The 27,607-nt window shown below is 43.3% G+C and overlaps 1 protein-coding gene across 6 annotated transcripts; it reads left to right on the plus strand.

The window, feature by feature from the left end:
- Positions 1–478: 478 nt before the first annotated feature.
- USO1 (USO1 vesicle transport factor) lies at positions 479–26,219 on the plus strand. Of its 6 annotated transcripts, none has more exons than XM_083861697.1 (25): positions 479–574; positions 837–923; positions 1,045–1,109; positions 5,440–5,519; positions 8,704–8,804; positions 9,728–9,830; positions 9,990–10,045; positions 10,301–10,421; positions 11,694–11,872; positions 12,291–12,431; positions 13,231–13,319; positions 13,788–13,942; positions 14,196–14,401; positions 15,295–15,315; positions 17,001–17,111; positions 17,756–17,874; positions 18,082–18,263; positions 19,125–19,246; positions 20,216–20,354; positions 21,120–21,280; positions 21,825–21,914; positions 22,655–22,747; positions 24,078–24,176; positions 24,641–24,856; positions 25,231–26,219. In XM_083861697.1, exons 1-25 carry the CDS (start codon positions 509–511, stop codon positions 25,306–25,308), a joined length of 2,880 nt encoding a protein of 959 aa, XP_083717823.1. In that variant the 5' UTR covers positions 479–508; the 3' UTR covers positions 25,309–26,219. The 6 variants fall into 6 exon arrangements, with proteins under 6 accessions (XP_083717823.1, XP_083717821.1, XP_083717824.1 ...); XM_083861695.1 differs by having other exon boundaries at positions 14,190–14,401; positions 25,231–26,218; XM_083861698.1 differs by having other exon boundaries at positions 14,190–14,401; positions 22,655–22,735; positions 25,231–26,218.
- The last annotated feature ends 1,388 nt before the right edge of the window (positions 26,220–27,607 follow it).

Consider the following 27,607-nt stretch of genomic DNA (forward strand, 5'->3'; position numbering starts at 1 on the left):
GTTTCAAGAATGTTTGGATATTTTCTACTTGTAGTTAAGAATAGCTATCACCTTGCTGTTTTTTCACTTCATTAGAAGCGAAGGCAATTTCTGAATTCCAAGCCTGAGCATTTGCCTGGGCATTGTTGCAGATGCACAGACCCCGAGACGCAGGGGGAACTGTGTTAGAGGGGCGTGCTTTTTACCTTCTCAGACAGGTTAATGCCTGCAGCCCTGCGTGTCTGCTGTTCACTGTGAGCAAACGCGCAGCAAAACGCCCTGCGAGCTGCCCCACCGCCACGCAGACCCGTCTGGGTGCGCTTTTCCTCAGGAGAAAGGAGGCCCGCGCTCTGGGACCCCAGCACTGTTGGGAAGCTGGCCCCAGTCCTGGAGGTCACGCCGGCGTTCCCGGGCCGGCGGCCCCCGGAGCCCCGGCCCCGCCCGCGGCCGCGGCGGTGCCACGTGGCGGCGCAGGCGCGTCGGGCGCTTCTGCGGGGGGAGCGGGAACGCCGGGCCGAGCCGAGCCGCCATGAACTTCTTGCGGGGCGTCATGGGCGGCCCCAGCGCCGGCCCGCAGCCCTCGGGAGCCGACACGGTGAGCGGGGGACGCGGCCGGGCCGAGGCAGGGCCGGCGGGCTGGGACAGCTCCGGCCGGGGCCGCCCCGTCGCCGCCGGCTGCGCCGCTGCCGCTGACAGGCCCGGGTGGTGCCCGATCCTGCTCGGGGCCGGGAGCTGCTGGCTGGAACGGGGGAGGGGCGGCTCTGCCGTGCGGTTCCTGACCTTAGGCTGTGTGTCGGGAGTCTCCCCTGCAGCCCCGCCGTGCCGGCTTATCCCGTGTGTTGTACATACTCTTCCAGATCCAGAAGCTGTGTGACCGAGTGGCTTCGTCCACGTTACTGGATGACCGGAGGGATGCTGTACGTGCGCTCAAGTCATTGTCCAAGGTAAGTAGCTAACTTCCTGCGGTAGCGGCGTGAATTTCAACTACCTTTGTCAGGTACTGTTGAAAAGGCTTTGTTTGGTGTTTGGGCTCGACCATTAACCATTTGTCTCTTCTCCAAACAGAAATACCGGTTGGAGGTCGGCATACAAGCCATGGAACACCTCATCCACGTTCTCCAGACAGACCGGTAAGCATCCTGCGGCTGCTTTGGGCTGCTGGCCTGACCCTTCTCTGCCGCTGACACAATAGATGCAGACCTGCTGCCCTGTACTGACAGAGCTGGAAAGGCAGCTGGGTTTCTGGGAACTCTTCTGCCACCTGAGCTTTTTATGCTGGTAAACGTCCTCAGAGCCTGTTCAGAAGTAAAAAGAACAGAATTCCAGGAACCAGGATGAGGGACAGAAAGACAAGCTCTAGAGTGAAGGTACTACCAAAGTATGTCTTAATGCTTCTCAGGGTTATGTTTCCACTGTTGTATAAAAGTTGAGTCAAAACAGATCGTGTTAACTAAATACACTGTTTGGAGTAACCCACATCAAGCTGTTATTGGGCAAAAGGTGAGCTAGATGGAATTACACAGAGGAAAATAATGAAGTCAGCAGGTGTGTTTTTTTTTGCTCATGTGTGTTAAAAAACAAGTTGGGTTTGTGTAAACAGGAGAGTAGGAAGGTTAGCAAAGCTGCTAAGACAGATGGCACAAGTGTGAGTGCTCTATGTGGACTAGAACGTAATACTTATGCAATCCAGTGTTTGGAATATCTTTGTTATCCATCCTTGGGATCACTGCTGTACCTGATAGTTGCCTACATGTTGTACTGTGGAACCTGTTTGCAGTTCTTGCACTTAAGCTTCCAATACTGCAGGTACTTGGTAACTAGGTAGGCAGGCATATGGGGATAGTCAAGCTGGTAAATTTATGTGAGACAGTCGTGAGGCTGTGGAAAGCCTAGATGTGCATACACTGGGAGGAGGAGCATGTCGTTTGATTCCAGTACTGAGTAAAATTAGGAAAGCTGCAGTTCAGTGTCTGGAAGGAGGCCTCCTGCTCTAGTTCTGGATATAAGACATGAAACTCTTCAGTGCTCAGCCCAAGGCTGCAGATTGAGGCCTTTCTTGCCTGCCCAGTTACACCAGCTGGGAAGAAGGTGTGAAGCTGCTGTCGAGGCCAGCTCACGTTATTCCTTGTCTCTGGGCTGGGTAGTTAAAATTGAATGTCTGAGCTGGTGCAAACAGTGAAAGGGAAGGTTATAGGAGTAACTGTCACAGATGTGAAGGGGAAGCCCTTAAAAAAATGGGTTAAGGAGCCTACTTTCATCCACTTATCCGCTCTGAGGGCAGATTTGAATTTTGAGAAGGGAGGCGGGGCTCTACTGATCCAGCTGAGAAGACAACCTGAATCCTGTAGGGCAGGGACTTGAGGCTTTTCAGTGCTTTTTGGGCTCCTTGATCCTTTGGAATTTGTCTGTGCTGGGATTCTGCACACATATCTTGTGTGACTCAGGCTGCAGTTGAAAAATAAATAAATACACGGGGTTTTTTGGGGATTTCAGCTGAAGGAATGCTGGCTTTGACAAGGTGTTGCTTGGGCCATTTGCTGTTGCATGTTTGGTGAGCCAGCACATCAGCTGGACCAAGTGTTGGGTGCTGTGGCTACTTGGAGAGAGAGTTGTAGTCTGTGTGATCAGTGCAGGTGTTATGTGTTGGAGTTTGTGTTACTGTTTGGTGTCAGTAATGATACAGGTGAGGTTTCCTGGACTCTTCCAATGCAAATCAAAACCAGCTGAAGTGATTAAGTGGTTGATAAAGGAATCACAGGCTCAGCTGTCCCCAAAGCCTAGTGGGATGGATATACTGAACTAGGAGGCTGCTGGTGTGACAGAGGCTGCTCTTGTGGTGTGTACACAGGTCTGATCTTTGGACCTTTCTAGTGTCCACCTGAAGTGCCTTGAAGCTTTCTGCACAAGTGGAAAATGCTCTTTTCCACCTGTTTGTTGTTGTTGTTGGTTTTTTTTTTTTTTTTTTTTTTTTTTTTTTTAATTAAATTTTTTTGCACTGCAGCTGCTTAAGAAGAGAGGTCAATGACTGACTGAAGTTGTCTTCTCACATGTCACTTGTATTCATGTAAATCATGCATGTGTGCTGGCTTGTGGCCCATTGGCTGTGTTGCTCTGAAGTTTAAGATGACAGCAGGTTTAATTTGATTAGAAAAATGTAAGTGCTGCCTGTGTCCCCTTCTCAGTTCCTTGGATCTTTCTTTGAGTTAGTTACAGCCTTTACCCTGAAACAGCAACATACCACTTCTGAAGTGGAAGGCATCGTTCCACTTGTTAAACAGTTTACTTGTAGGTTGCCTGAAGCTCTGTCTCCTGCTCAAGTGCTTAAAACTTGTTCTATAGAAAACCAATTTCTTCAAGTTTTCCAGTTCTATCAACTGGGCATCCCAGGGCCTGAGTCCACTTTTACATGTTCCAGACTTAGATACATTAGAATTCTTATGCCATGTCCTTTTTTTGTAATACGAAGTAATGATCTGGTAGAGGACTTCTACTTACTTGTTGTTGAGATGTTGCTACATCCCACCAGAGATTATTTTGAAAAACAATTGGCATTTGACTGTTGAACAGGGCAATACCACTCAGCTGTTGGTGTGAGAGAAGGCACTGGAGTGAGAAGTCAACTTGATCCTTAACTGCTTTGTTTCTACATACATTAAAAGGTTTTTGAATTTCACTGTGAAAATTGAAAGAGTTGCAAGAATTTGGAGCTTAATTATGTGGTCCTAAGAGATGGCGCTTTTTTTTTCCCTAAGGCACAAACCTCAGGTATCCATGTGCAGAACAGTCAGTGCACAGTTGCCTTCACTCCCACGTGGTTCTGCTCTGCTGCTGTTTGTGAACTTGGAGGGCCCTGACATCTTGTTTGAATGCTGTGGAAAATCACCACTAGCAGAGGCAGGTTGGCCAAGGTGGCTTGTGCTGGATTGTTGCCTTGCACAAAGGCTGCCTCTCATGGATGCCTGAGAAGTCTTGTTTCTTGACTGGTTTTTACTATAGAGTGAAAGCTGGACAGCTTCAGCACTAACAGAATAATCAGTGAGATGGTGGGATGTGCTGAAAAGCAGATGGTGGCAAGGCAGTGGACAGCAGAGGTGGGATGCTGCTGTCCTCATTTTGTAAACTCTTATCTTTCAACCAGAGAAACAACACCTGCTTTTAGTCATGTGTACATTAAATGTGCTTATTGTTTTGGAGCTGCTGTAATTTCCCTAACGAGAGATGTTAAAAAACTCACCAAACTGCAGCCTTGCTATTCAAGTTTCCAAGAAAGAATTTCTGTGTGTTTTTAGATGTGAATCTGTTTCATTTCTATGAAAAGGAAAGCATAGACTCTGTGGTAGTGTGTTGAAGAATTGAAATGACAATAAAGGGAAAACATAAAAGCAGGCTGGAGGTATGGTGATACCTGCTAGATGAAACTGTTTCGATGGACTAAAAGGTTAGGTGGTTGTTCAGGCCTCTGCCCTGAACCAGCTTAGCAGCCTCATGAAATGCAAATTTATCTTTGGTGTAGAGGCCTTACTTGGAATGCCTTGGAGATCAGTGAGAGTAAATACTTAAAAGCTGGAATAAGAGACTTTTGGTTTTGACAGACTTCTTTTCAGATGCTTGATAGTCATGAAAGTGCTGTGAGGTGTGTTATTCTGCACTTGGATACACCTTACTTTGTGGTTTTAGGTTTTATTTTTCCTTTTTCTTTTTTTTTTTTTCTTTACCAACTGCTTTCATTCTCTTTTGGTTTAAGAGCAACAAAGCAAGTAGCAGAAATGGTTGTATTCTGCCCCATAAACTCCTGTGCTGTGTCTTGGTTGTAGCATAGGGTTTACAGATAGTTCAGCCTTGGTAAGGCAGAAGAAACAGGTCTGTCCAGAGAAGAATCTGGGTGTGAACAGGTGAACTAATGCTTTGGGGTTCCCTGCAGCTTCCTGGCTATGCTGGAGTTCAAAACCCTGTAATAATTAGGTTTAGTGGGTTTGGTGACACAGAGATCACCTGTTTGTGAGAATCCACAGCTGCTGCTGCGTTCCTCTGGAGCACCGAGGTTTGGCTGTGGTTCTGTCTGACAGTGTAGCAGGGAGGGTCCCACCTGGAAATGCTGAAGCTTGTCTGCAGCTTCATTGGGTCATCTTCTGGCAAGTCTGAAGCAATCCTTGTGATTTCTGCTGGTTTAGGAGCAGGTCGGAGGGAGTGACTCAGAAAATTAAAGACATACCTACAGTGAAGAGTCCTGTTGTCATCTGGTTTCACCAGACTTCCTGAGGCTCACCTGAGGGAATGTCACTGGGGAAACGAGCTTGACTCTGTTCAAAGAGCAGATAGCTCATGGTTATGTGGCGCTGCAACAAATCTGTGCTTCTTACTTGGCCTGGTGCTGCAAAGGGAACTGCCTGGGCAGAAGAGCAATGTTGTAAGAGTAGTTGGAAATAAGTCATTAAAGAAAAGTGGTTCTTTCATTTGCAGTTCAGATTCTGAAATAATTGGCTATGCTTTGGACACACTCTACAATGTTATATCGAATGACCTAGAAGAGGAGGAACAAGGTAAGCACTTGGTAGTAATAGTTGTATTAACTGTGGCATTGCTTTCCTTGGTGCTTTGTTCAAGTTCTCAGCTGTAATACTGTGATTTACTAATGCTTACCTAGACCTGTTTTGTTATTGTGTATAGCTCTTAGGATGATGCTAAAGATCTTGTATGCAGCTTGCATTAAAGTAACACTGGATCTCTTGCTTATTAATTTAAAAGACTTTGTTCTCTGAACAGGAGCCAGGTTTGAATGGTGTTAACTTTTTTTCTAGTTTGTAAGTCAAGAATCAAGTCCTTTGCTGTTGGGAAAGAATAGTTCTGGCTGTTACTGTCAAATGAGACATTACCATCTCATGATTTAACAAGGATATTGAGATGTAAAATCTCAGGTACCTGTGATAAGATGCCACATATAAGTGTGAAAACCTTTTTCACCCTGCTGTGGCAGTGGAGATTTAGAAAGACTCTACTTGTCTTTGAACAGCCGGGCTGTAAAAATGCATGCCACTCCTACCTGTTTCATTTTTGAAGGCCATTAAACTGGTCTCCAAGGCCAATGAATGTTTCTCTAAACCATGTTTCAAATTGTGCTTGGCTTACTTGGCTTTCTTTTGCATTTTCCTCCAGTTCCCCATCTGGATTAAAAAGGTTTAGAACAAGATCAGAGTTTCATAGTGCTGGTGAATTCATGTTTGTGGTAAAGGCCTTGATTAGGGACTAGACAAAAGTGTTGGCAAATTCTTCCAAAAGCAAAGAGTTGTCCAGCTAGAGTGTGTGAGAGATGACCAGGGTTGTAAGGGAGGTGCTACAGTTTGACTCCTTCCATAAGCACTTCCCACAGGAGTCCTCAACTGCTGTAGGAAGCTGGGATGGCTGCTTTGGAAACCTGAGCTTGTGCTGTAATTGGTTGTGCTGTGTGGAAAGCTGTTCAACTGGTAAACCTGTCTCTTTCTTTTTATTTTATCTACACTGACAGATGACTCTGAAGGTAAAAGAACCTTTACTTATGTAAATATGGCACTTTATTTTAGCACTTTAGTCACTACTCCTGCTGGTAACACTTGCTGCCACTGCCGTTTAAAAAGGACACTGTAAAAACTTGCACTGGAGCTCAGGGAGGGCATTTTGCCTTCTGCTCTGTCCTTCCTCTTTGGAGCCCAAGTGTGTTTCCAATTTGACTTCTCCTGTGACTTGGCATGTTGAATGCCAGCAGATCCCCAGAGACTCCAGTAATGGTAAATTCTTGATAAGGATGTCAAAGGTGTGCAGCCCCAAACTGGTAGGATTTTAAGGGACCAAAGTTTGTGAACAGTTTCTGTTTGCAAGAAGCCCTGAAGCTGGCCACCAGTGCATGAGGTGCATGTGAGCATCCTTCACAGTGTCTCTTTTAAGCAATGCATGTTAAGATACAATATTCACTTCTACCCTAGGTTACCACTAATGCTTTGCATGCTTTCTTTTTGAAACTGATTTTATTTTTTAAAACTAAATTCTAATCTGCAGTGCTCCTTGGTAGTGAATTGATAAGAGCTGATCTTACTAGGTGGAAACTATTAGCTTGATTTGAGATAGGAATTTGAGTGGGAATGTGTAGATTTAAGGAACAATTATGGGTAGAAGGCTGGCTGCAAGATCTCTGGTGTAAATGGAAAACGCAGTTTCCCGTTGCCTGTTTGGTTTTTTATTAAACATAGTAGAAGAAATACTTGAGAAGAAAAAATGTGATTTGGCCCTTTCATAGATGAGTGCTGAGCTAGAATAAGAAAACCCAACTACAGCCTGAGAGAGGCTGTGCCTAGTTGTGTACACTGCTGAGGTCTTGTCTCAGCACCTGGAGCTTTTGCAAAGGCAACAGTTGGCATCAGGAGTTCAAACACTTGCTATTTGCAGTTGAGGGTGGGACAAGGATAAGATGTTCAGTCACAGCTCATGGAGAAGTCACAGTGAAGTATTTTGACTTAATTTTGGAAGTAAAATGCTTAAGTTTTCTGGCCTCTCTCCTTGACCTGCGGCCACCTACAGGATGTGCAATCCATATGTGATTGATTCCCAGCTGAGTTGCCTCTTATTCTATAGCAGCAAGTGCAGAAGCTAAACTTGTGTGGAGTTTTTAATCTTCATTTCTGTAAATGAATGTATGTCAGTTCAGGAATGGCCTAGACTTGATAAGACCTTCGACTTCAGAGAGGTCACAATAGGCCTTTATGTCCTGCTAGGTGCTTACGTGCCTGGGCTAGAGCTATTTTTGCACATATATTTTTTGTAATATATCACAATTTCTGCAGGTAGAAATTCAGAGCAGAGTGTTTTTTGGAGGAGAAAATCCAAAGACTTTTGGATTTGGTCAGAAGTTCACTTCTTTACTGTTTATTTTCTGTTTATTTCTATTAAAACAAGCACTTTCCCTTTGAGCTAGAATTGCTCTTGCTCAGTTTTTTAGTTTACATTCCTTAATTTTGTCAACCAGTAGTACCTACATGCCACTTTTTGTGGAACAGTCATGTAAATTGTCACTCAGCCTAGAAAAATAGCAGTAGTGCAGAGATGTTGTTTGAATGGGTTTTGGTCATTTTGTGGGATACTTTTGCATCTGTTTTTTGTTCATGCAACAGTGGTGCATGAAATAATTCTGTAAGACAATTAATGTGTTAGCCCAATTCTGTGTAACTGTAGAGTGAAGAATGGAATAGCACTCAATTCTGGCACATCTGAGATCAATTCAGATTCCAAGACTGAGAGGTTCTGCTGCTCATCTGGGTGACTCTTCTTTTCCCTTGCTGATGTTTAGGTTTTTTTCTATTGCTAAACCAAATACAATAATTAAGATATTTGGGTCAATTAGCTTTAGATGTTTTATATTCCTTGCACATCAAGGCTCTTAATGTGAAATGGACTTTGCTTTTGCCCATCAGTGTAGGGTACTCGTGAGGGGCTGTTCTCTTGGATTAGTGGAGCTATATGTGGATGTAACTGCTGAGATTCAAAAGTTACATTTAGAATAATGTAGGGTTTTTGTTTTGTGCAAAGCTTGTTTTGGTGTTTGTTTTGAAAACAATTAACATTTATAACAGTGACTCAAAATCTTACTGTCACCCATGGCATTATGATTTTTTTTTTTTTTTAATTTTTTTTTTAATTTTTTTTTTTTTTTTTTTTTTTTTTATTTATTTTTTTATTTATTTTTTTTTTATGTTACAGAAGAAAACTCAGCAAAACAAGTTGATGATTTGGGCAGTCAATTCACAGAGATTTTCATTAAACAGCCAGAAAATGTCACTCTGCTGTTGACTCTGGTGGAGGTGAGTAACTGTGTAATGTTTAGGCTACTGAGGGATGAGTGGTGATTTACCTAATGGAGAGAGCCATGGTTTTGTCCTAGAGAAGCTGGTGCCAGGGGTGAGGTGTGCCAGGATCCAGTGAAGGTGGGGCTGGAGGTGCCTCAGGACTGACCTGGATGAGCACTATTGGGGCAGCTTTTAAAGCAGGGGAACATGGAAAAGAATCCCAGAATCATTTAGGTTGGAAAATGCCTCTGGGATCATAGAGTCCAACTGTTAGCCCAGCACCACCATGTTCACTGCTAAACTATGTACCAAAGTGCCACATCCTCGTTTCCTGAAAACTTCCAGGGATGACTCCACTGCTGCCCTGGGCAGTCTTTTGAATGTCCAGTCACCTTTTCACTGAAGAAATTTCCCTGAATAGCTAATCTAAACTTCCCCTGGTGCACCTTGTGGTCATTTTCTCTCATCCTGTTGCTTGAGAAAGGGGTTTAGTTACTTAATTAGAAACAATAAAAATTATTGCTCCCCAAAACAGCAGTGGCTGTCTCTTGTGCAAGGTTTATTTTTCAGATGATCAGGAGACAGTTATGTCTGAGATGTAGTTCAAATGGAAAGGATGACTGTTTTCCAGCAGCATGATATTTAACTCATTTTCCATGGTTTTGTCCTCATGGTCTGCCTTTTTACTTTGAGCTGTTAAAATTTTTGTTCCCAAACTAAAAATGACTGTGCTTGCGAGAGAGAACAATACAACACTGTCTTCTTTTTTTTTTTTTCTTTCCTTTCCTTTGTAGTCCAACTTCAGTAAAAAACATGATATTGTACTTCTCCCATATGGAACCTGTGTCATGCTTTGAGCAGTATTAAGGAACTGTCAGCCATTCTGAGTCAAATACTGAGGAATTTGTTACTTAACATGCTCCTTTCCATCCTTTCAGGAATTTGATTTCCATGTTCGTTGGCCTGGAGTGAAGCTGCTGACGTCTCTCTTAAAGCAGCAAGGGCCTCAAGTGCAGCAGATCATTCTGGTCAGCCCCATGGGTAAGTGCTTCAATCTATTGCTGATAAACTTGGAGCTTGATACTCAGCAGACATGGCAGAGGCCTAGAGGCATCTTGAGCAAGATGTTTTAAAGACCTCCAGCATGAAAAAGCCACACCTTTTAATGTTTTGGGGTTTTTTTTAAACTGTTTTTTGCAGGTGTTTCCCGCCTCATGGATTTGCTAGCAGACTCCAGGGAGGTTATCCGCAATGATGTGAGTACTGAGGTCCTGCTGGCCCCTTGGCATCCCATCTATCAGTGTGTTGAGGCCCAAGGAACCTGCTGTCCATGGAGGGGTGTTGTAGATGTGCTGAGTTGCAGGGCGTGAGGGTGTGCCTGTAGTCTTGGCTGAGGATTATGCTGCTGATTCAGCATCCTCCCGAGAGCTGTGACTTGTGAAAAACAATGGAGTTCTGTTAAAACCCAAGTTTCTTTTTTTTTTTTTTTTTTTTGTCCTCCACCTGTCAAGGGAGTCCTTTTGTTACAGCAGTTGACCAAAAGTAATGCAGCCATACAGAAGATTGTTGCCTTTGAAAATGCATTTGAGAGACTTCTGGATATCATAACAGAGGAAGGAAACAGCGATGGAGGTACAGTAGAGTCTCAGACTTAGCCTGGTGCTTCTGCAGCTATGAGCTGATGTTTCCAGGCTTACCTTAGTGGGTGGTTGGAGCTTGGTCAGTGGGTAAAATGATCACAACTTATAGACTGGTTGTAAGAAAATGAGCAAAACCAGACTGACCAGGTGGCTGTAGCTGTGTTTTAGTGTCTTTTGAAGAATTGACATATGTAGTTAAAACATCAGGTCACTCCTCTGAGCACGTGTGCATGAGTAGTGTGTTCTTGCTTGACCTAGACCTATGCTTGGAATGGCAGTGTCAGATGTGTGTGCTGCATTTGTCATTTACCAAGTTAAGCATATGCATTCTTCCCACAAGATCCTTGGATGCTTGGAGCGACTGGAAGTAACAGCTTGCTGAGTTCCTTCAGCTGCACCAACAGGTTCAGTTTTCTGGTCAACTTTTCGACTAGTCAGTCACCTGTTGGGAGGGGAAAATAATTTTTTTAAAGGAGCAAAAAACAATGCAGCACTTGAGGGCTAGTTTTTTTGCTAGCAATTTGTGATACATTTACTACAGTCTACTTCAGTAGCATGACAGGGTGCTGTTCCATGACCTTTCTGTGGGCTGCAGGAGCAGTTATTGCTTCTCCCAGCTATATTATTTCCAGGTATGTTGGCTTGCAAATATTCAGCAAACCTTTGATTTAAAGCTGCTATTTTTAGGCAGTTAATATTTTAGGAGACTTGTTATGTAAATTCCTATATGCCAAGACTTCTCTGCTTTGCCCCCTGCTACTTTTCTGTTCCTCTGATAGGAGGAGCTTTTATCTGAGTGTAATTGGAAAACTAAAAAATAGCTTTGAAGTAAGTTGAAGATGGCAGCCAGTAATTGTAGAGAATGAACACGTGAGCCAGGAAGAGCTGCTGCCTCAGAGTCATGAGTTCAGGAGGAACTTAATTTGAGTGCATTTGATAGGGACAGTGTAGTCTGATTCTGGAACAAGTGAATTTTGGGACACAAAGTGATGGTGAGGTTTTGTTGGCAGTTTTTCCCATTTACTTTTCCCACTTAACTGCTATGAGCTGCACACACTTTGGAAATTTGCTTTGGGCTTATGGAAGAAAAACAGCTATGGTTTCACAAGGTTCTGAGTTATTGATCCAAGCCTAGTGTGTGTTAAGAATGAAGAGCTCAGAAATGTGTGCTCTGTTTCATCTAGGACATCCTCAGTGTATGGACAAGCTAGTTTGTTTCCATATGGCACGTTTTGATTCACCCTGTGATACTTTGTCTCATCAGGCATAGTGGTAGAAGACTGTCTCCTCCTGTTGCAAAACTTGTTGAAGAACAATAATTCCAATCAGAATTTCTTCAAGGAAGGTTCATACATTCAGCGTATGAAGCCTTGGTTTGAAGTTGGAGATGACAACTGTGGGTGGTCTGCACAGAAAGTAACTAATCTTCACCTGATGCTGCAGGTAAGGTGCTATTACAGCTCCTAATTATTGATGCCAGCTCTCTGTCGACTCTGGTGCAGTGCAAAGTGTCATGTAACAACTGTGAAATCCAGTTCTTTGGCTCCGAATTAGCTAACAGTGCTCACAAGCTCTCAGCACAAACTCTGTCAGAGGTGAATCTGTGATGACTGGCACATCGCATAACTTGATGTCACCTGAGATGTAACAGAGATTTAAACTAAAAACACAATTAGGGGTGTTCTTTGTAAAGAATTCCTCAGTATAAAACCAAAAATCAAGCAGCCATGAGACAAACATTCTATTTGTTGTCTCCATTTTAAGGAGCAATTCTGTTTTACGGTGAAACTGCAAATGAGTTTGGTTTTGCCTTCAGAAGGTCCCAGGCTCTGTTCAAGTGGCAGTGTTTCCTCCTCTGTAGCTGGTGCGGGTCCTGGTGTCCCCCACAAACCCTCCTGGTGCCACCAGCAGCTGTCAGAAGGCCATGTTCCACTGTGGGCTCTTGCAGCAGCTCTGCACTATCCTCATGGCAACCGGCGTTCCTGCTGATATCCTCACAGAAGTAAGAGGGGCAATGGATGGAGGGGTGGGAGTGACCAGATGGGTGATAACAGCAGTCTGCAGGGATAACCAACTGCTGCAGAGACCAACTGAATATTTGCCAAGCAACTATTGCAGATGCCAGGGATGTCAGCTTCCTGTGTGGGCAGATAAACAGAAGAGTCATTTAAATTGGTAAATTTCTGGTGTTCTGCAACCAGAAAGGATTTGGATTTGCCCATTTTTTTTTCCTTTTGATTTCAGCATATCCCAGAGCAGCTGGATTTATTATTGACTTTTCCTGGTTTGGGAGTGGGTTTATTTCTGTTTTTCTTTTTTGGGAGGGTCTACAAATATTCTGAATTTTATAGCTTCCAGTGGTGAGGGATTTTAGCTTCTAGAATGCCTTGCCAGCAATGTAGGATGAGGGATTTTTCCCTTGATAAAATCATGTGCTTGGATTGATTGTTGACTCTTCTATTCAGGTTCTTAATTTCTTAAAAGGCTTCAACTTTTCACTTTTTAGAAATGTCCAGTTTAGGTGTTATTTTGCTGTCATAGAAAAACTGATCTGGCATACAAAATGAAGCTGGAGGTGACTGAGCTTTGTGTCCTTAACCTTTGCTCAGCATCTTTCACAGCTGTTAAATGCCTTGATTTCATGCACACTGGTTTTACTTAAGTCTCTGAGCTGAGACTTTGTATGTGCTTTTCAGTACTGAACTGTTAGGGTAAACTGGAATAATTTTGAAAGATGTAGGTGGTAGAGGATGGCTTATATTTAAACATGGATTTAACTTTATTCTCTGCCCTTTCCCTAGACCATTAATACTGTATCGGAGGTCATCCGAGGATGCCAGACAAATCAAGACTACTTTGCCTCTGTAAATGCACCTTCTAATCCACCAAGGTAGAGGAATAAAAGTATTTTAATTCTGTTAGGTGATTTGCACTTGGAATTATGATCCATAATAACAGCTTCAAGCTCACGTAGGGTGTATTGGATACAGCATTAGGGTGTTAACTGTGTTTGCAGAGAGATGAAGCTTAGAACTGGTATTATGTGGCACCTGAAAAACAAATGAGCAATGACTGAGAAATTCCTTAGTTGCGCCGAGCTGCTGTTGCTGTCAGCCAGAGGACAGTCCAAAGAGGATTTAGAGGCAAGGGATATGGATAATCAATCTCTTTTTCTGTGTATAAATAACCAAAAAACTTTTAACACCTTGGTTTTTAATATCTTTGTTTTTGAAATAGTAATAGATGCTGTGGTAGGCCACAGTGTCTTTCCTTGCCCATGGAATACCATCCATATTATGTACCTGTAGCTGTTTTCATTCATAGTTTAGTTCTCAGCTTTTCCTTGCTTTCCCAACAGGCCTGCAATCGTTGTGCTGCTCATGTCCATGGTAAATGAGAGGCAGCCATTTGTGCTACGCTGTGCTGTCCTCTACTGTTTCCAGTGCTTTCTGTACAAAAATCAAAAAGGACAAGGAGAAATTGTCTCAACACTCCTGCCATCCACTATTGACGGTAGGCCAGGGCACCATCTCTGCAGCGAGATCTGAATTAGCACCTGTTCAGTGTGACACCACCTGGTGTCCCGTGAAAAAACATGTACCTGCCGTTTAGTGACTGCACCGGGCAGGCTGATTTGGCTTAGATTTGTCCAAAATCTCATTAGTTTGTTTTTTCTATGTTTTAGCTGTGTTGTCTTAAATATTTTGCCAGTTACGTGGCTCATTTTAATCTCCCTCGTCCCTCTTGGCCACTCTGGTAGCTACAGGTAACTCTGTCTCGGCGGGCCAGCTGCTCTGCGGAGGCCTCTTCTCCACGGACTCCCTGTCCAACTGGTGTGCTGCCGTGGCCCTGGCCCACGCCCTGCAGGAGAACGCCACGCTCAAGGAGCAGCTGCTGCGGGTCCAGCTGGCCACCAGCATCGGCAACCCGCCTGTGTCGCTGCTGCAGCAGTGCACCAACATCCTCTCCCAGGTACGGCACCACCCGCCCTGCCACAGTTCCTCTGTGTGTCCAGGGGCGGTGTCTGTCCCTCCTGGGCAGGGCCACTCTGGGGACGGGAGTGTTGGTGTGATGAGCAGGAGGATTCTCTTTTGCAGGCTGCTTTGGTTAAAGCTCCTTCGAGGGGAGGAGAATAGCAGCAAATCTTGCTTTTCCATCAGATTGCTGCTTGGTGCTTCTTGTTCTCAGTCGGCCCCGAAGCATCCAGGCCTTAAACTTGGCTTAAAGGACAAGGCCAACTGGCAGAATCCCCACCCATCTTGGGTTTTTTCACTGAAGCAGCGCCTGTTTGGGTATTTAAGCTGAACCTGCTAACTGAAAATAGTGTGAAAGAAACTAGGCTGTCGTTGCTTAGCAATGTTTAATTACTTAATTACTTAATTCACCCAGTGAAGGTGGGTGTCATGTACTGATGGTTGGCTTTGCTATGCAAAGGTAAAACTTTTTTGAAACTTGATTAGCATGTTTATACTTGGCCTGGCAAATGTCAGGTGAATGAAGTTCACCTCCTGGCCCACGCCTCCTTGCCTCCTTGTGACATTAACCTGTTTTAGAACCATTCAGGGAAAAAAGCCTATGTAACAGTAGGGAGTTGATTGACTTTGGGGTGGCGATTAGACTTTGCTGCAAGTGAAAATAACAGCTGGAGTTTTGAATTTGTTCATATGACTTTTCTCCTGCTTTAGCTAAAAATAGCCAGTATTTATTTTTATCCTATTCCTGGGATTTCTGTGTAAGGTAAATTTTAGTCAGTAAAAATGCTTGTGCTTCTTCAGCACCACATGATATAAGGGACTCAGATATGGGGGGATGTTTCCAAAATGTTCCACTTGAAGATTCTCAAGTAATATGTGTGTAACTTGCAGGGTGATAAGATCGACAGACGGGTATGTATTTTTTGGCCCAGCTTGTGCATTTTCCTGCCAAAAGCAGGCCTTTCCCTCTTGTCTGGGTTCTGCTGGGGAGGATTTCTTTAACTGCTTTTTGATGTGTTTCCACTTACAGCTTTGTATTGCAGTGGTTTGGGTTTTCCCTGGCATAACAAACTCTTGGTGCCTCCAGGGGAATCTCTGGGGGTGCTCCCCAAAACTATGGGATACATATCTTGTGCAGCACGGGTGCTTTCTTTCTTGGTGGGCAGACTAATGGAACATCTGTTCACATAATAGGTGGGATTTCTTGTAAGGAAAACTAAAACTGTTAGAAATAATGTTTTCTGAATGGCCTGTAGCAAACAGCTGCTACCATCAGAAGTGGAGATATGCGGCTAATGTCCTGACTGCTGGAGGTAAAATGGTTCAGCCTGCCTGCCTAATTGTGAATAGCAGGGATCTGTTGTGAGCAGGTGACTCCTGAAGTGTTGGTTGATTTCCAGCTGTTACTTAGAACACAGCTGAGTTGGTTATTGGTGGCACACAAACAAACATTTCTGCTGTGGAATTGTGTTGTTTTACCCTGTTGATCACAGCTCAGGGTTGTTACCAGCTCTGAACTGTGGAACAGCAGCCATGGGGAGTTGTCATCTGTCAGAGTAGGTGTTATTATCATGTTATGTCTAGAAAATAGTTGGTTTTTAGAGAGGATGTTTTGGGCTGTGTGAAAATCCTTAAGAAGAACGCATCAATTTGACCTCTGAACAGCAAGCAGTGCTTGAGAATAAATGTGGTTTGCAGCTGCTTCCAGCTGCATATGGGTGTGCTGAAGTGTTGGGCTGCTCAAGCAGAAGTTTCTCAGGAGGGAAGCACCACTGGTAGCAAGGTTGGAGAAGGTTGAGGTATGGCCATGTGCTGTAGGGCCACTGTCAGTTACAGGAGTTATTCCCAGTGTGCATGGGCTGGCAAATCCTGCTGGGACAATTAGAGCCAGTGTTTGTAAATGGGGGAGGGAACACTTTCCTTGGTTGCCATCTGAATTGTTGCCTGTTGGAAGAGATATGGATGCTTGTCTTAGCTCAGCTGGGCCCAGATAACTGCAGCAGAGGCACAATTGATAAGAGTCAATTTGGAGATGGACACTGATTTTGTCTGCCTAAGAAAAAATGCTGCAGTTAGCATTTACCTTGCTGGCATAATATGCATATTGTCCAAACCAAAGGCCACTACAGGATTATTGTTCTTTTACTCAGAAAATAATACTAGGAACACCTGGCAGTTTTAATGGTAGGTCTTGGTGATGCATCTTTTCCAGGGAATCCTTATGTGACTAAATGTACACCTTGTTCCTTCTTTTAAAGGGGTTTTGTGTACGTTCCTTTATGTCACCCTTGTATTAAAAATGCACAACTAACACGTTACGATTTTATATTGGTGTTGATTTGCATTGAGTAATATTTCACATCTGTGTTGCTTGCTGGTTTGCTCTGAAAACAGTTCAACATGAATGGTGTGATCCTTGTTGTATCCAAGCATTAAAGCTGTTCAGTATAACTAACTAATGGGTGTTTGGAAAGACATGACTTGTAGTTTATAAAACAATAAAGTGGAAGTAGGTGAGTTCTGCTCTGGTACAGCTTGGGTTTGTATTTTAGTCCTCTTCGTGGAAAGGTAACGATGGGAGTGTTTATTCTTTACAGGGCAGCAAAGTACAGACCAGGGTTGGACTACTGATGTTGCTTTGCACTTGGCTGAGCAACTGCTCCATTGCTGTCACCCACTTCCTTCACAATCCAGCCAATGTGCCTTTTGTATCCTTGACCTGCTTGTGGAGTGGAACATATTGCTTAGACATGACCTGGGTTATTCATGTTCAAGTTATATGTTTGTCCAGATCTGTTTATGGGGGTTCTGCAAAACAGAAAATGCACTGGGCCAAGAGACAAAATCAGCCTTTTTGTTGCCAGTGCTCTGTGTACACTGACTTGTGTGTAAGATGCACACACCAAAGTAGTGTGGAAAACTGTCTCAGTCTGCCAGCCAAGTGAGTTTTTAGTGCAACAAGCCTGTTGGTATTTTTAGTGTGAATTAAACTGAAGGAGCAAGAGGAAGGCTTTGTACTTCCCTTAATTTCTGTGCTTACTTTTCAGGAAAAAAAGCTAGTCAAGTACTTGAGCACATAAAGCTAAACTGGGATCTTTATCTACACTGCAGCTGTGCTTTGGAGCAAGTAAATCTCTCAGCTTAGACAGGTACTGAGAAATTTATAGGAAACCACTGATCACCCAAGTCCTTCAAAGTAGGAGTTACCTTTGCAAGGGGTTTGTCAGCTCTTTTGCCTTACTTCCTAACAAAGCTTGGGTTTGTGTATAAATAAAAGGGAATGTATACAAGGAGAAGTGTTAAATGTGTTGTGATTACAAAGTATCTCCAATATCCTTATCAAGAGTTCCAGCTTACAGGGCAGATAGCTGAAAACCTTGGAGAAGAGGAGCAGCTTGTCCAAGGCCTGTGTGCACTTTTGCTTGGCATTTCCATCTACTACAACGACAATTCCCTTGAGAATTACAGGAAGTAAGTATGATGGAGAAATACCAGGACTGTAGGGAAAGGGTCTGTGAAAGGCACATGGTCATTCAAGAAGCTTTTAAGTGGGACAGCAGTGGGTTTAAGACTTGAGACAGGTAATAAGAGTTGTATCTGCAGAACCCACCTGGAGGGAATGTTGGGTTCGCTTCTTGCCCAGTTGTTGCACTGTCATTGTTTGTCTCTTCCTTGTAGAGAGAAACTGAAGCAGCTGATTGAGAAGAGGATTGGCAGGGAGAACTTCATTGAGAAGCTTGGCTTCATTAGCAAACATGAACTTTATTCCAGAGCTGCTCAGAAACCACAGCCCAGTTTCTCTAGCCCAGACCACATGATGTTTGACCATGAATTTACAAAGCTGGTAAAGGAATTGGAAGGTGAGATGCTACACTCATTTCTCTAGTTTTTGTCATAAACTGATGGATGAACTACCAAACATGCTGTTTTACTCTTGAAAGTAGTGTGATGACACTAAGGATTATGGTAACAACTGTAAGTAATCATATACCCAAGTTGCAGCTTAAGTGTTAAGTAAAAATACTCTGACTGGATTACCTGATATTCTTAGGTGAAATGATTATCAACAGATTCTGTGAGTTATCACACTGGCCAAGAGGTGTTTATCTGTGCTCACATGGAAACTCAAGTACTGAGCATGTACAATGGTCATAAAAACTTCATTTGTTGAAGTACACAATCCAGATATTTGCCATTTCTAATTGATAAAAAAGGCGAATGCTGAAATTCTTGACTTATTAGGAAATGGACACTTGCTTTAGTCTGTGCTTCATGGATTGTCATCAATCTAACATCTGACTGGTGTCCTCTTTATTAATATCGCTCTAAACTTAAATCAGTCTAGAGAAAGAAAAAAACCTTAAAGCAGGAAGGGTAAAGATGGATTTGCCCAAGCAGTTTTGTCTGCATGTTGCTCTTGCAGTCCTAAGTCTTTTGCTTATTTGCAGGATGATTTGGGCTGCAGCTGTAGTAGAACCATAGTGCAAGTAGAACACAACTTTTTTGATAGGCAGTATCAAAACACCTATTTACTTGTCTGAAACAGAGAAAAGCAGTAAATGTGTAAACTGCAATAAGGTCACCATTTCTATTAAACCTTTGTGACAATCCCCTTTTTAATGTGCAGGTTGAGTTTGTAATGAGATGAACTCAAAGTGTGAGACTGTTTTGAGGACAAAGATGTGAACTGGGCTCTAGCTGACAGAAACTGTTTTTGACAGGTGTCATAAGTAAAGCAATTTACAAGTCCAGTGAGGAAGATAAAAAGGAAGAGGAGGTCAAGAAGACATTGGAACAGCATGACAACATTGTGACTCACTACAAAAAAGTCATCAGAGAGCAGGTAAGAGGGAGCTGGATCATACATATGCCATACATGGTTTTGTCTTTTGGAGGCACTCTGGTGCACTTCGATCCCCCTTGTTCCAAAACAAGTAACAAGGAATCTGGGAATGCAGAAATGCTTTGAGCAACACTCATGTCAAGGTTCAACTGAAATGTCAGTGTTTCAAATACTGGCTAAGGTTTTTTTTTTTTTTTCCTTGGGCTACATGCTCTTAATTGTGTTGGAGTGTTTTAGTTTCAGAGAACTCGCAGCCCTTCAGAGATAGAATTCTTAGTTCTGTGCTCTCACTTTGATGACAGATGAAATGGGGCTGAATGAAGAAATGGTTTGCTGGTGAAGTTTGGCTACACCTGCTGGAACTGGACTGTAAAAACCTTTTTCCAGGGGTAGTTAGCTTGTGTGGTTGCTGCAGCTTAGATGGAGAAGTAGAGGAACAAAGCTAATTAATTTAAACTGCTGATGGGAAACAAACAGGTGTTTAGTGTTCTGGGATCAAAGCATGGGGTACATGAGGCATTAGGGATGCTCTGGAGCTACCAGAGGCTCTACTGAACAGGTAGAGCCTGTAATGTCTGTAGTTACCATGATTTCTTTAAAGACTCCTGAAGTAGTAGACTAAACAAATGCAGACTGTAATATGCTGGATAAAAATTACAATCAGCAAATTTCCTGCCTTTCCCTTTGTCCTCCTGCTGTTGGTGTGACAGACTGCTGCTGTCTTTCCCAGGTGTTTTTTCCTAGGCACAGCTAGCTAGGTTTCCAGGAGGCTTTCCTGCTCATGTATCCTGGGTAGCACTAAGTGACGGAGCTCAGGTTTTGCTGCTTTCCTTCACCTTCCTGACAGAATTGTATTCAAGAGTTACTAATATAACTATATATATAACTATATATATATATAACTATATATATAACCACTGTATATATATATATATATATAGAGTACAGTGCCTTTTTTTTCTTTCACAGGACCAGGAGCTTGAAGAACTAAAACAACGAGTCAACACTTTAACATCTCAAAATGAACAGCTCCGGGCTACAGTCACACAGCAAGTGTCTCAGATCCAACAGCATAAGGACCAATATAATCTCCTGAAAGTACAGCTTGGTAGGCTTTATGAGTGACAATATAAAATCATCTTCCTTGTGCAAAGCTGTTGTGATTTCTGGCAAGCTGCAGCAGGGCTCCAGCAGACACAGCCTTGTGGGTGTAAGAGTTCACACTTGCTGTGGGAACTGCTGGCTTCCAGGGAGCTGCTGGGAGGGGCTGCCTCTGCCTTGGGTCAGGTCAATCCAAACCAATCACTGCCTGTCCAGGGTCAGAACATGACCAATGATGACTCCATCAGCCTGGAGTGGGCTGAAGTTTGGTCTGGAATGGAAATGTGAACTGGGGAAGATGGTGTGGCAGATGTGCGAGATGAAGCCTGTCACTAGATAAATTGCTAATTTAATGTGTAAATCAGGGCAGTGTGTTCCCCTTATCCCAAGGTGAAAATGCCTGATAAGCTGTACGTGACATGATTAAAAGTACCCAAACTGCCTTCATGATTACTTATGATTAAAAACATGTAAGGGATCAATTGCCTTCAGAATTTCTCCGTGCTGTTATTTTAGATGAACAGAATGGCTGAAGCAGCAGGCAGCATACATATCTGAAGGAATGGCAAATAAGAATTCTTCATTGTTTTTTCTGTTTTATATGTAGAGAATTCTTAAGTACTGTGCTTTGCTCCTTTAGTTAGACCAAGAAGGGCTTGTATTGCCTTGTGGAGCAGGAGCAGGATGGGTAACAAGTACTTTGATTGGTGTGCTGGAAACTTAATTTATAGAACTGCTTGTTTGACCTTGGTTGTAAACTCTTGCTGTTTAGGAAAGGACAGCCAGCATCATAATTCCCATGGTGACACATTTCAGATGAATGGTATTCAGACAGAAGTGAGCAAATTGAAAGAGGAATTGGAAGAGTGGAAAAAAAAGCATGAGCTGCTGCAAGGACAGTTAAAGGAAAAGGATTCTGTGATAGAAAAATTGGTAAGCACTGTCTCAGCAGAACTTGATCCAGCTGCTAATTCCTGGTTTCAAGTGTAACTTGCCTTAAGCTGTGCATGTCCTCATTGTGGTGACAGCCAAGCCGTGCTGACTGAGTGCATGCTGGAAATAGGGAGTCTGGTGGGAGGTGGCTTGTGCAGAGCCTTGTCTGCCTCACACTGTGCCGAGAGCTATCAGTGCAGCTGTAGCATCAGTGGTTTTTAGCCTGTTATCAAAGCGTGGGGAATAAATGGCAGAGATCTGCTAGGAGCTCAGTGCATTGTCACAGTGCAGGCTGGTGTGTGCTGTGCTTACCTGGGGCATTGTCTCCTGGGCACTGGTCAAAGGTCCTTCCACACCCACCTCAGAGGACACAACCAGCTGTTCTCATCAGAGAGCTTTGATGTGCGTTGCTCAGCCTGCTCACTGGGAATTAGGCTTCTCTGCTGGGAATTTGATAATGCAAGAACAGCTAGGAGTTTTTTGACAACAAGACTACATTCAGAATTCTTGTAATAAAGCTGAGATATTCCTGGTTTTCTTACAGAATTCTTCCCAGCTGGAAATGGGAACTACAGAGCAGTCTTCACAGACCAGCAAATTTACTGGCTTGGAGCACAATAATGAGCTACAGAAGGTGAACTTGTGGTATTTCATCACAGCTGGGGTGAACAGGGATGGGAAGGGAGCTTTACTCTTCAGGGAGGAGTATTGATTCCTGAATATGATGCTGTTTTTCATCAGCTATCTTTATGATGATGGTTCTAATCTTGGAGCATCAAGGTTATACATATAAAAATGAATCGGTTATTTTCACTAAGCAGGGTTGAGGCAGCAGAAGATACTTGAACTGCCTTGCAAAATGTGTTTATCCAGTGCAAAATGTATATTTAAATGTTGATATGAAAGTTTCCAGGTATTAGATGTATAGCACAAAATAAATAAATGGAGATTCAGTTCTTTAAGGTAGCTGTTGTTCAAAAAATACCTGGCAGAGTTCCTCTGTTTGGAGAACTAATGGTGTCTGAATTAATAAGTCATCATGTGTTTCTCTCCTAGTGGGGCAATGCACAGAGGACACCAGTGGTGGTGCAGGTGGTATGAAACACCTTTATAAAAGTGACTGAGGTTCAGAGGTGCCTTGGCTGGGCATTCCACAGAAAAGGGTTTGTGAGAGCAGAGTGGGCAGTGGTGCATGTTGCTGTCTAGCCTTGTCATTTAAGGAGAGAGCTGTAGTGGTCTCATTGAGAGGCAGCTTTCCTGTTACATTTGCTAGTATGAAGCAGTTAGTCTGGGAGCATTTAACCTCAGGAAAATTTCATGTGAATATGTTGTTTTATCAAATTAACTGAAAAGTTTTTTCTCTGTTTCCCGAAGGAGTTAGAAATGCTCAGGAGTCAGATACAACTACAATCTGCAGAAATCTCTAAGCTTCAGATGGAGAATCAAAAGCTACAAGTAATAGTACGGGTGAACAAGTTGTTTCTTTTATCTATGGGAACTAAATCTTCAAGAGTTGCCTTCCTGCAACTGTCTGTAGCTACTTTACTAAACCAAGGTCCTTTTAAGTGCATGCATCAGCAAGTGATTCCAGCAGGGTTTCAAATTAAATAATGAGTTACCCAGACAAATCCTTCATGGGCATAGAGGGGACTTTCAGTCAAATTAGTTCTCTCTGATGGCACTGGTCCTTGGTATTTTTAAACTACTATAAACTATTGCCTGTTCGAAGCTTATGATCTAATTAAACAGCCTTTGTGAGACACAACTGTGTGATACCAAACACATGAGAGATCATTATTCTTACAAGCAGTTGAGGATACTAATTTGAACACTGATGTATAGTTGAAGGGCGAATGATAAGGGCATCTATCTGTCTGTGCAGGCCTTCAAATGCTGCAGAGGTTTTTTTGACTGTGTACTGAGTGATGAGGCAGTAAAACCTTGTGGCTAAATAAATGTGACTGTCTTCAAAACTAATAAACAGCTTTAGAAAGGGAATGCTGGGCTACAGAATCTGAACAAGTTGTCTGAAAATGTTCCAGACGCTTCAGCAGCAGAGCTAACAAATCCTGCTGCAGGAACAGGGGCCCCACAAGCAGTTGACAAACAAGTGTTTAATGCACACGTGGCCCCAGAGGGGCAGACTCAGCTGCTGGGAGGGGAGATGCCATTGCACAGGTGCTGGCCAGGTGTGCTTGTGATGATGCCTTTTGAGGCAGAAGTGTGTCCCGGTGTCCCTCCAGCTGTCAGGCCACCTCAAGGCCACCCTACATCCTACTGCCTCCCTTAATTGGAGAACTGGCTTAAGTGTGCTCCAACTGGAGAGGCATTGGTCTTGAATTTGTGCCAGCAGCTGACAGGCAGCTGCCACATTTTAGAAATAACTTTATGTAGGGCTGACTGAGATGAAACTGTTGCTATATTTAGCAGTCTTATGCAAAGAAATGGATCTTTAGCCTAATAAAAAGACTTCTGTGGCACTTCAGAAGTATCAGAGCAAAGGTGGATTGCCTGTAATAGAGTCTATCTAGGAAAAAACCTACAAGTCTTTCAAGTGCACCTGCTATGAAATAAAGGCTTCACTTTGTGTTCTTGGTGGGGGTGTTTGTGTGTGTACGAGTCTGAAACCCGAGGAGGCACAGATCTGTTTGCTGATGGCTTGCAGCATGGGGTGTATGGAATCACCATACCTTGGCTATGCTGTAAAAAGAGAACGTGCTTTTAAAAAATGACTGTGTAATGTCACAGCTTGCCGTCTTGGTATGTGCAGCACTGAGAGGGAATTTCTTATCCACAGAATACAACTGCAGATCCCATGTTAGGAGACAGTGGTGCAACAGCAGCAACAAGCTCAGAATTGGAGGGACGACTGGAGCAAGAAATAAAAGAGCTGAAGGTGGGTAGTGGATGAGCACCAAACCAAGCCATTGGATACTCAGCCTTCAATTAGGAGGCTTCTGCAGTAGCCAGGGCTGCTGGAAGTGGTTTGTTTCCTCAGCATCTTTAGTGTTTCAGGCTCTGGAAGGGAAGCTGGATCTCTCCTTCAGTTTTCACTTAGAAAATGAAAACTTGTCTGCCTTTAAGGAGTTGGTAAGGACAGTCTAGGGTGTAGCTTTACTCTGACACAGACAGTCCAGTTTGTCTGGGGGGAAGGTAACCACTGTTAATATTCTTCTTACTTTATCCAAGTTGTAATAGTTTGTGTAAGGATGTGGAAGTGTGTGTAGGAACAGGGCTGCAGGAACCAACAGTTGGCTGGAGCTGCTAAAGGTTGTGTATAGAATATGTTTGAAGGATACAGGGCTTCTGCTTTACCTGTGCTTGTATTGTAATTTGATGTGGGATTTTCCCTGTTGCCAGAATGAAGTCAAAGCCCTTTCTGAGGAGAAGGAATCACTGAAGCAGCACCTGGACTCATCCAGTAGCACAGTTGCTATATTGCAAGACGAGAAAAGTAAACTGCAGCGAGAAGTTGCGGAATCCAAGAAAGAACAGGATGATCTCCTAGTGCTTTTGGCTGACCAGGATCAGAAAATATCTGCACTGAAGATCAAATTGAAGGACCTTGGTGTACCGGTAAGCAAAGGAATGGACCAGTGAGTTCTTGGGTCTGAGACAGGTCTGGGCACGGTAATGTGTGATCTAAAAAGTCCGGTGAGACCCCTTTCTATAAGTAGAGGGAAGTTAAATCTATCAGTTACTTTTCCAACTTCTTGTGGCAGCCATCTATGAAAGATGATCACTGCCTGTTGTCCCCAGTGGTCAGCTATCTTCAGCAGAGAAGTAAAGAACTATTACAAGATGTCAGTTGCATTTAATAAGCATTGGTTGATGTAGCATGGTTGTTTTAGGTTATCTTTAAGCTTATTTGCACTCAGCATTTGTCTTGCCTTCAAAAGCTTGCATCAGAATAAGGGATATTACTGCTCACAACAGATCTTGTATTTCAGGTTGAAGATGAAGATGATACTGAATCTGGAGATCAAGGGGATGAAGATGAGGATGGGGATGAAGAGGATCAAGACTAAAATGCTGTTGTGTGTTACCATGAAAACTAGATTGCATTGTTTTTGGGGAAAAATTTATTACTGGTGTACAAAGGAAAACATCTGCTTGTGGGAAGCAGATGGGGAAATGACAACCATGGGCTTAGTTATAAGTTACTCAAGTGTTGGAAAATCCTTTGTACTAGTAAAGCAAACAAAAATCACAGTTTCAGTTCTACATGAATATCCCAGGTTGTACTTGTTTAGAAGTTGCTTCAGACACTGTTTAAAGCAGGGAATGACAATGTTACTGCCTTGGTTCATTGTCATTGACAGTTCTGTGCATTTGTCTATGGTTTTAACTTCCTTGAGCTCTTAACATGATTAAATACAAAATTATTTGGTTTAACATCTGTCACATGCAGTCATTCCCCCTGCCTTCAGCATGGAGCTTCAGTGTAGTTTGTGGCTTCCTCTCAAGAGCAGTGGGAGGCAGAAGGGTTGGGGTGGCCTCTGCCAGCCCAGAGTCTGATTCTGGGGGTGCCAGGGATCCTGTACACTGTCCTGTGCCTGGTATGTGCCTGGACACTGTCCTGGCTGCACTTGGAACCTGTCAGGAAACCACAGTGCTCTGCTAATACCATGGAAGAGTTTTCATTGAAAGCTGTGCAAGAAATGTAGCCTTGGGGGGTGAAGAGTTGCTGTGAAAAATAAAGACCAGTAGTACACTCTAAGAGCTAAAGTGCTACTGAGTCAGCATAAATCTTAAGTTAAAATCTTATTGACTACTTCAGTAAGGAAATAAAAGCTACTCTGATTTATATAACTTATTGGCTCTTTATGAGTAATAAAAGATGACATTTTAAAAGAAAACAGAGAATGGTAAATGCATAAAATTCTTTTTTTTTTTTGGGTAATAAAGAGAACATGTCTCCTTTGTCCTCATTTAATTATCTTGTCCTAATTTAAAAACATACATTTTAATATGCATAAGAGCGTCTACAATCAGTCTACTCTGGTGGATTGAGGTAATAATATAGCCCATACTGAGCCTCTTACCACATGAATAGAGAGGGATGGGGGTTTAGTTTTTGTTTTTTGGAACACTACAGTCTTCAGTGCCTGTTTCTTTTTAAGAATAGTCCAAGAAAGTTAAATGAAATCATTCCTTGATCAACAGCTAATTTGAAGAAGACCAGGACTCACAGGCCTAAATAGTAGTTACAGACTGTGGATTGGAGTAAAGGATCTCCAAAGCAAAGCTTAACTTGGGCATTCTTAGACTACAGTAAGAGTACCCAGGGCTGCAGCTGCCACTCTTGGGAAATCAATTTTGCCCTCCCCTGGCAGTTGGTGCCAGCTTCAGCATGCAGGGCTCTGGTGGATGCTGGGCTGGCTGTTCATTGCTGGCAGCAGTGTTCCCCCTCAGGGGGGCACAAAGTTGATGCTTTGCCCATCCCAGCCTGAAAAAGGCAGCCCAATGTACTTGTGTCTGCTGGAGCCCATTCCTCATCACTGGCAGCTGGCCCAGGAAGCAGCGCTTTTCTTTGGAAGTGTTGGATCCTTCAGTAGAGACTCAAGGGGACAGAGGAGGAGCAGTGGTGTCAGTAAGCCTTGGGGCTTTGTTGTATATGGAAAACGTGGGAAGCTGATGTGTCCTGTAGAGTTGGACTGGTGGGTGTATTTCCTCCCTTGCTCCTTCCATGGATGAGATGCCTGAGCACAGCCTCAGCTGATGAAAGAAAAAGGCATGTGAGTGCTGCTCTGGCCTTACCCTGAAGGGGACTTATTAATCTGGCACCCAGACCTGGACACTGGTGCTCCCCCCAAATATGGCATGCTGCAACTTTTGTTGTTGTTGTTGTTGTTGTTGTTGCTATTCTCTGCGCTGTTATGCTTAGGAAATTCTTCCTTTTGGATGCAACTTTGAAATGTATAAAATTGCAAGAAATGAAGGAAGAGGACAAGGTGGGGCTAGGGAGTTCAGGAGACAGACAAACTGGTTACAAACAGGTAAAAAAGCCTGTTCCAAGTGCCTTTCCCAATTAGAAAACCTGTTTTGTGGATTATTTTATTGCACCATCCTAGTGGTCTGTCTTCCTGCTGGTAGCAGATGTGTCTGGTGATAACTGTATCACTGTCAAGTTGAGGTATTCACTTGTCTGCATTCTTGGCTGTGTCATGAAAATCAGATTTATTCTTAGTTCGTTGGAATCTTTTCTTGTCCCATTGTGCTGGGCTATCACAAACACAGGGTGGTTTTCCTCTCACTGCAGTGTTCGGATCCCTGGCACAGGGTCTCTGTTAAAGCAAGCAGCTGCTGCCAGTAAGAAGGGAAATC

This window comes from Zosterops lateralis, assembly GCF_965231275.1.
Source record: "Zosterops lateralis genome assembly, chromosome: 5".
Taxonomy (NCBI): Eukaryota; Metazoa; Chordata; class Aves; order Passeriformes; family Zosteropidae; genus Zosterops; species Zosterops lateralis.

Coding starts and splice junctions, on each gene's coding strand:
- USO1 (XM_083861695.1), top strand. CDS start 509: ATGAACTTCTTGCGGGGCGTCATGGGCGGCCCCAGCGCCGGCCCGCAG. Junction 15,316..17,000: donor GTGATAAGATCGACAGACGG/GTATGTATTTTT, acceptor TATTCTTTACAG/GGCAGCAAAGTACAGACCAG. Junction 18,264..19,124: donor GCTGGTAAAGGAATTGGAAG/GTGAGATGCTAC, acceptor TGTTTTTGACAG/GTGTCATAAGTAAAGCAATT.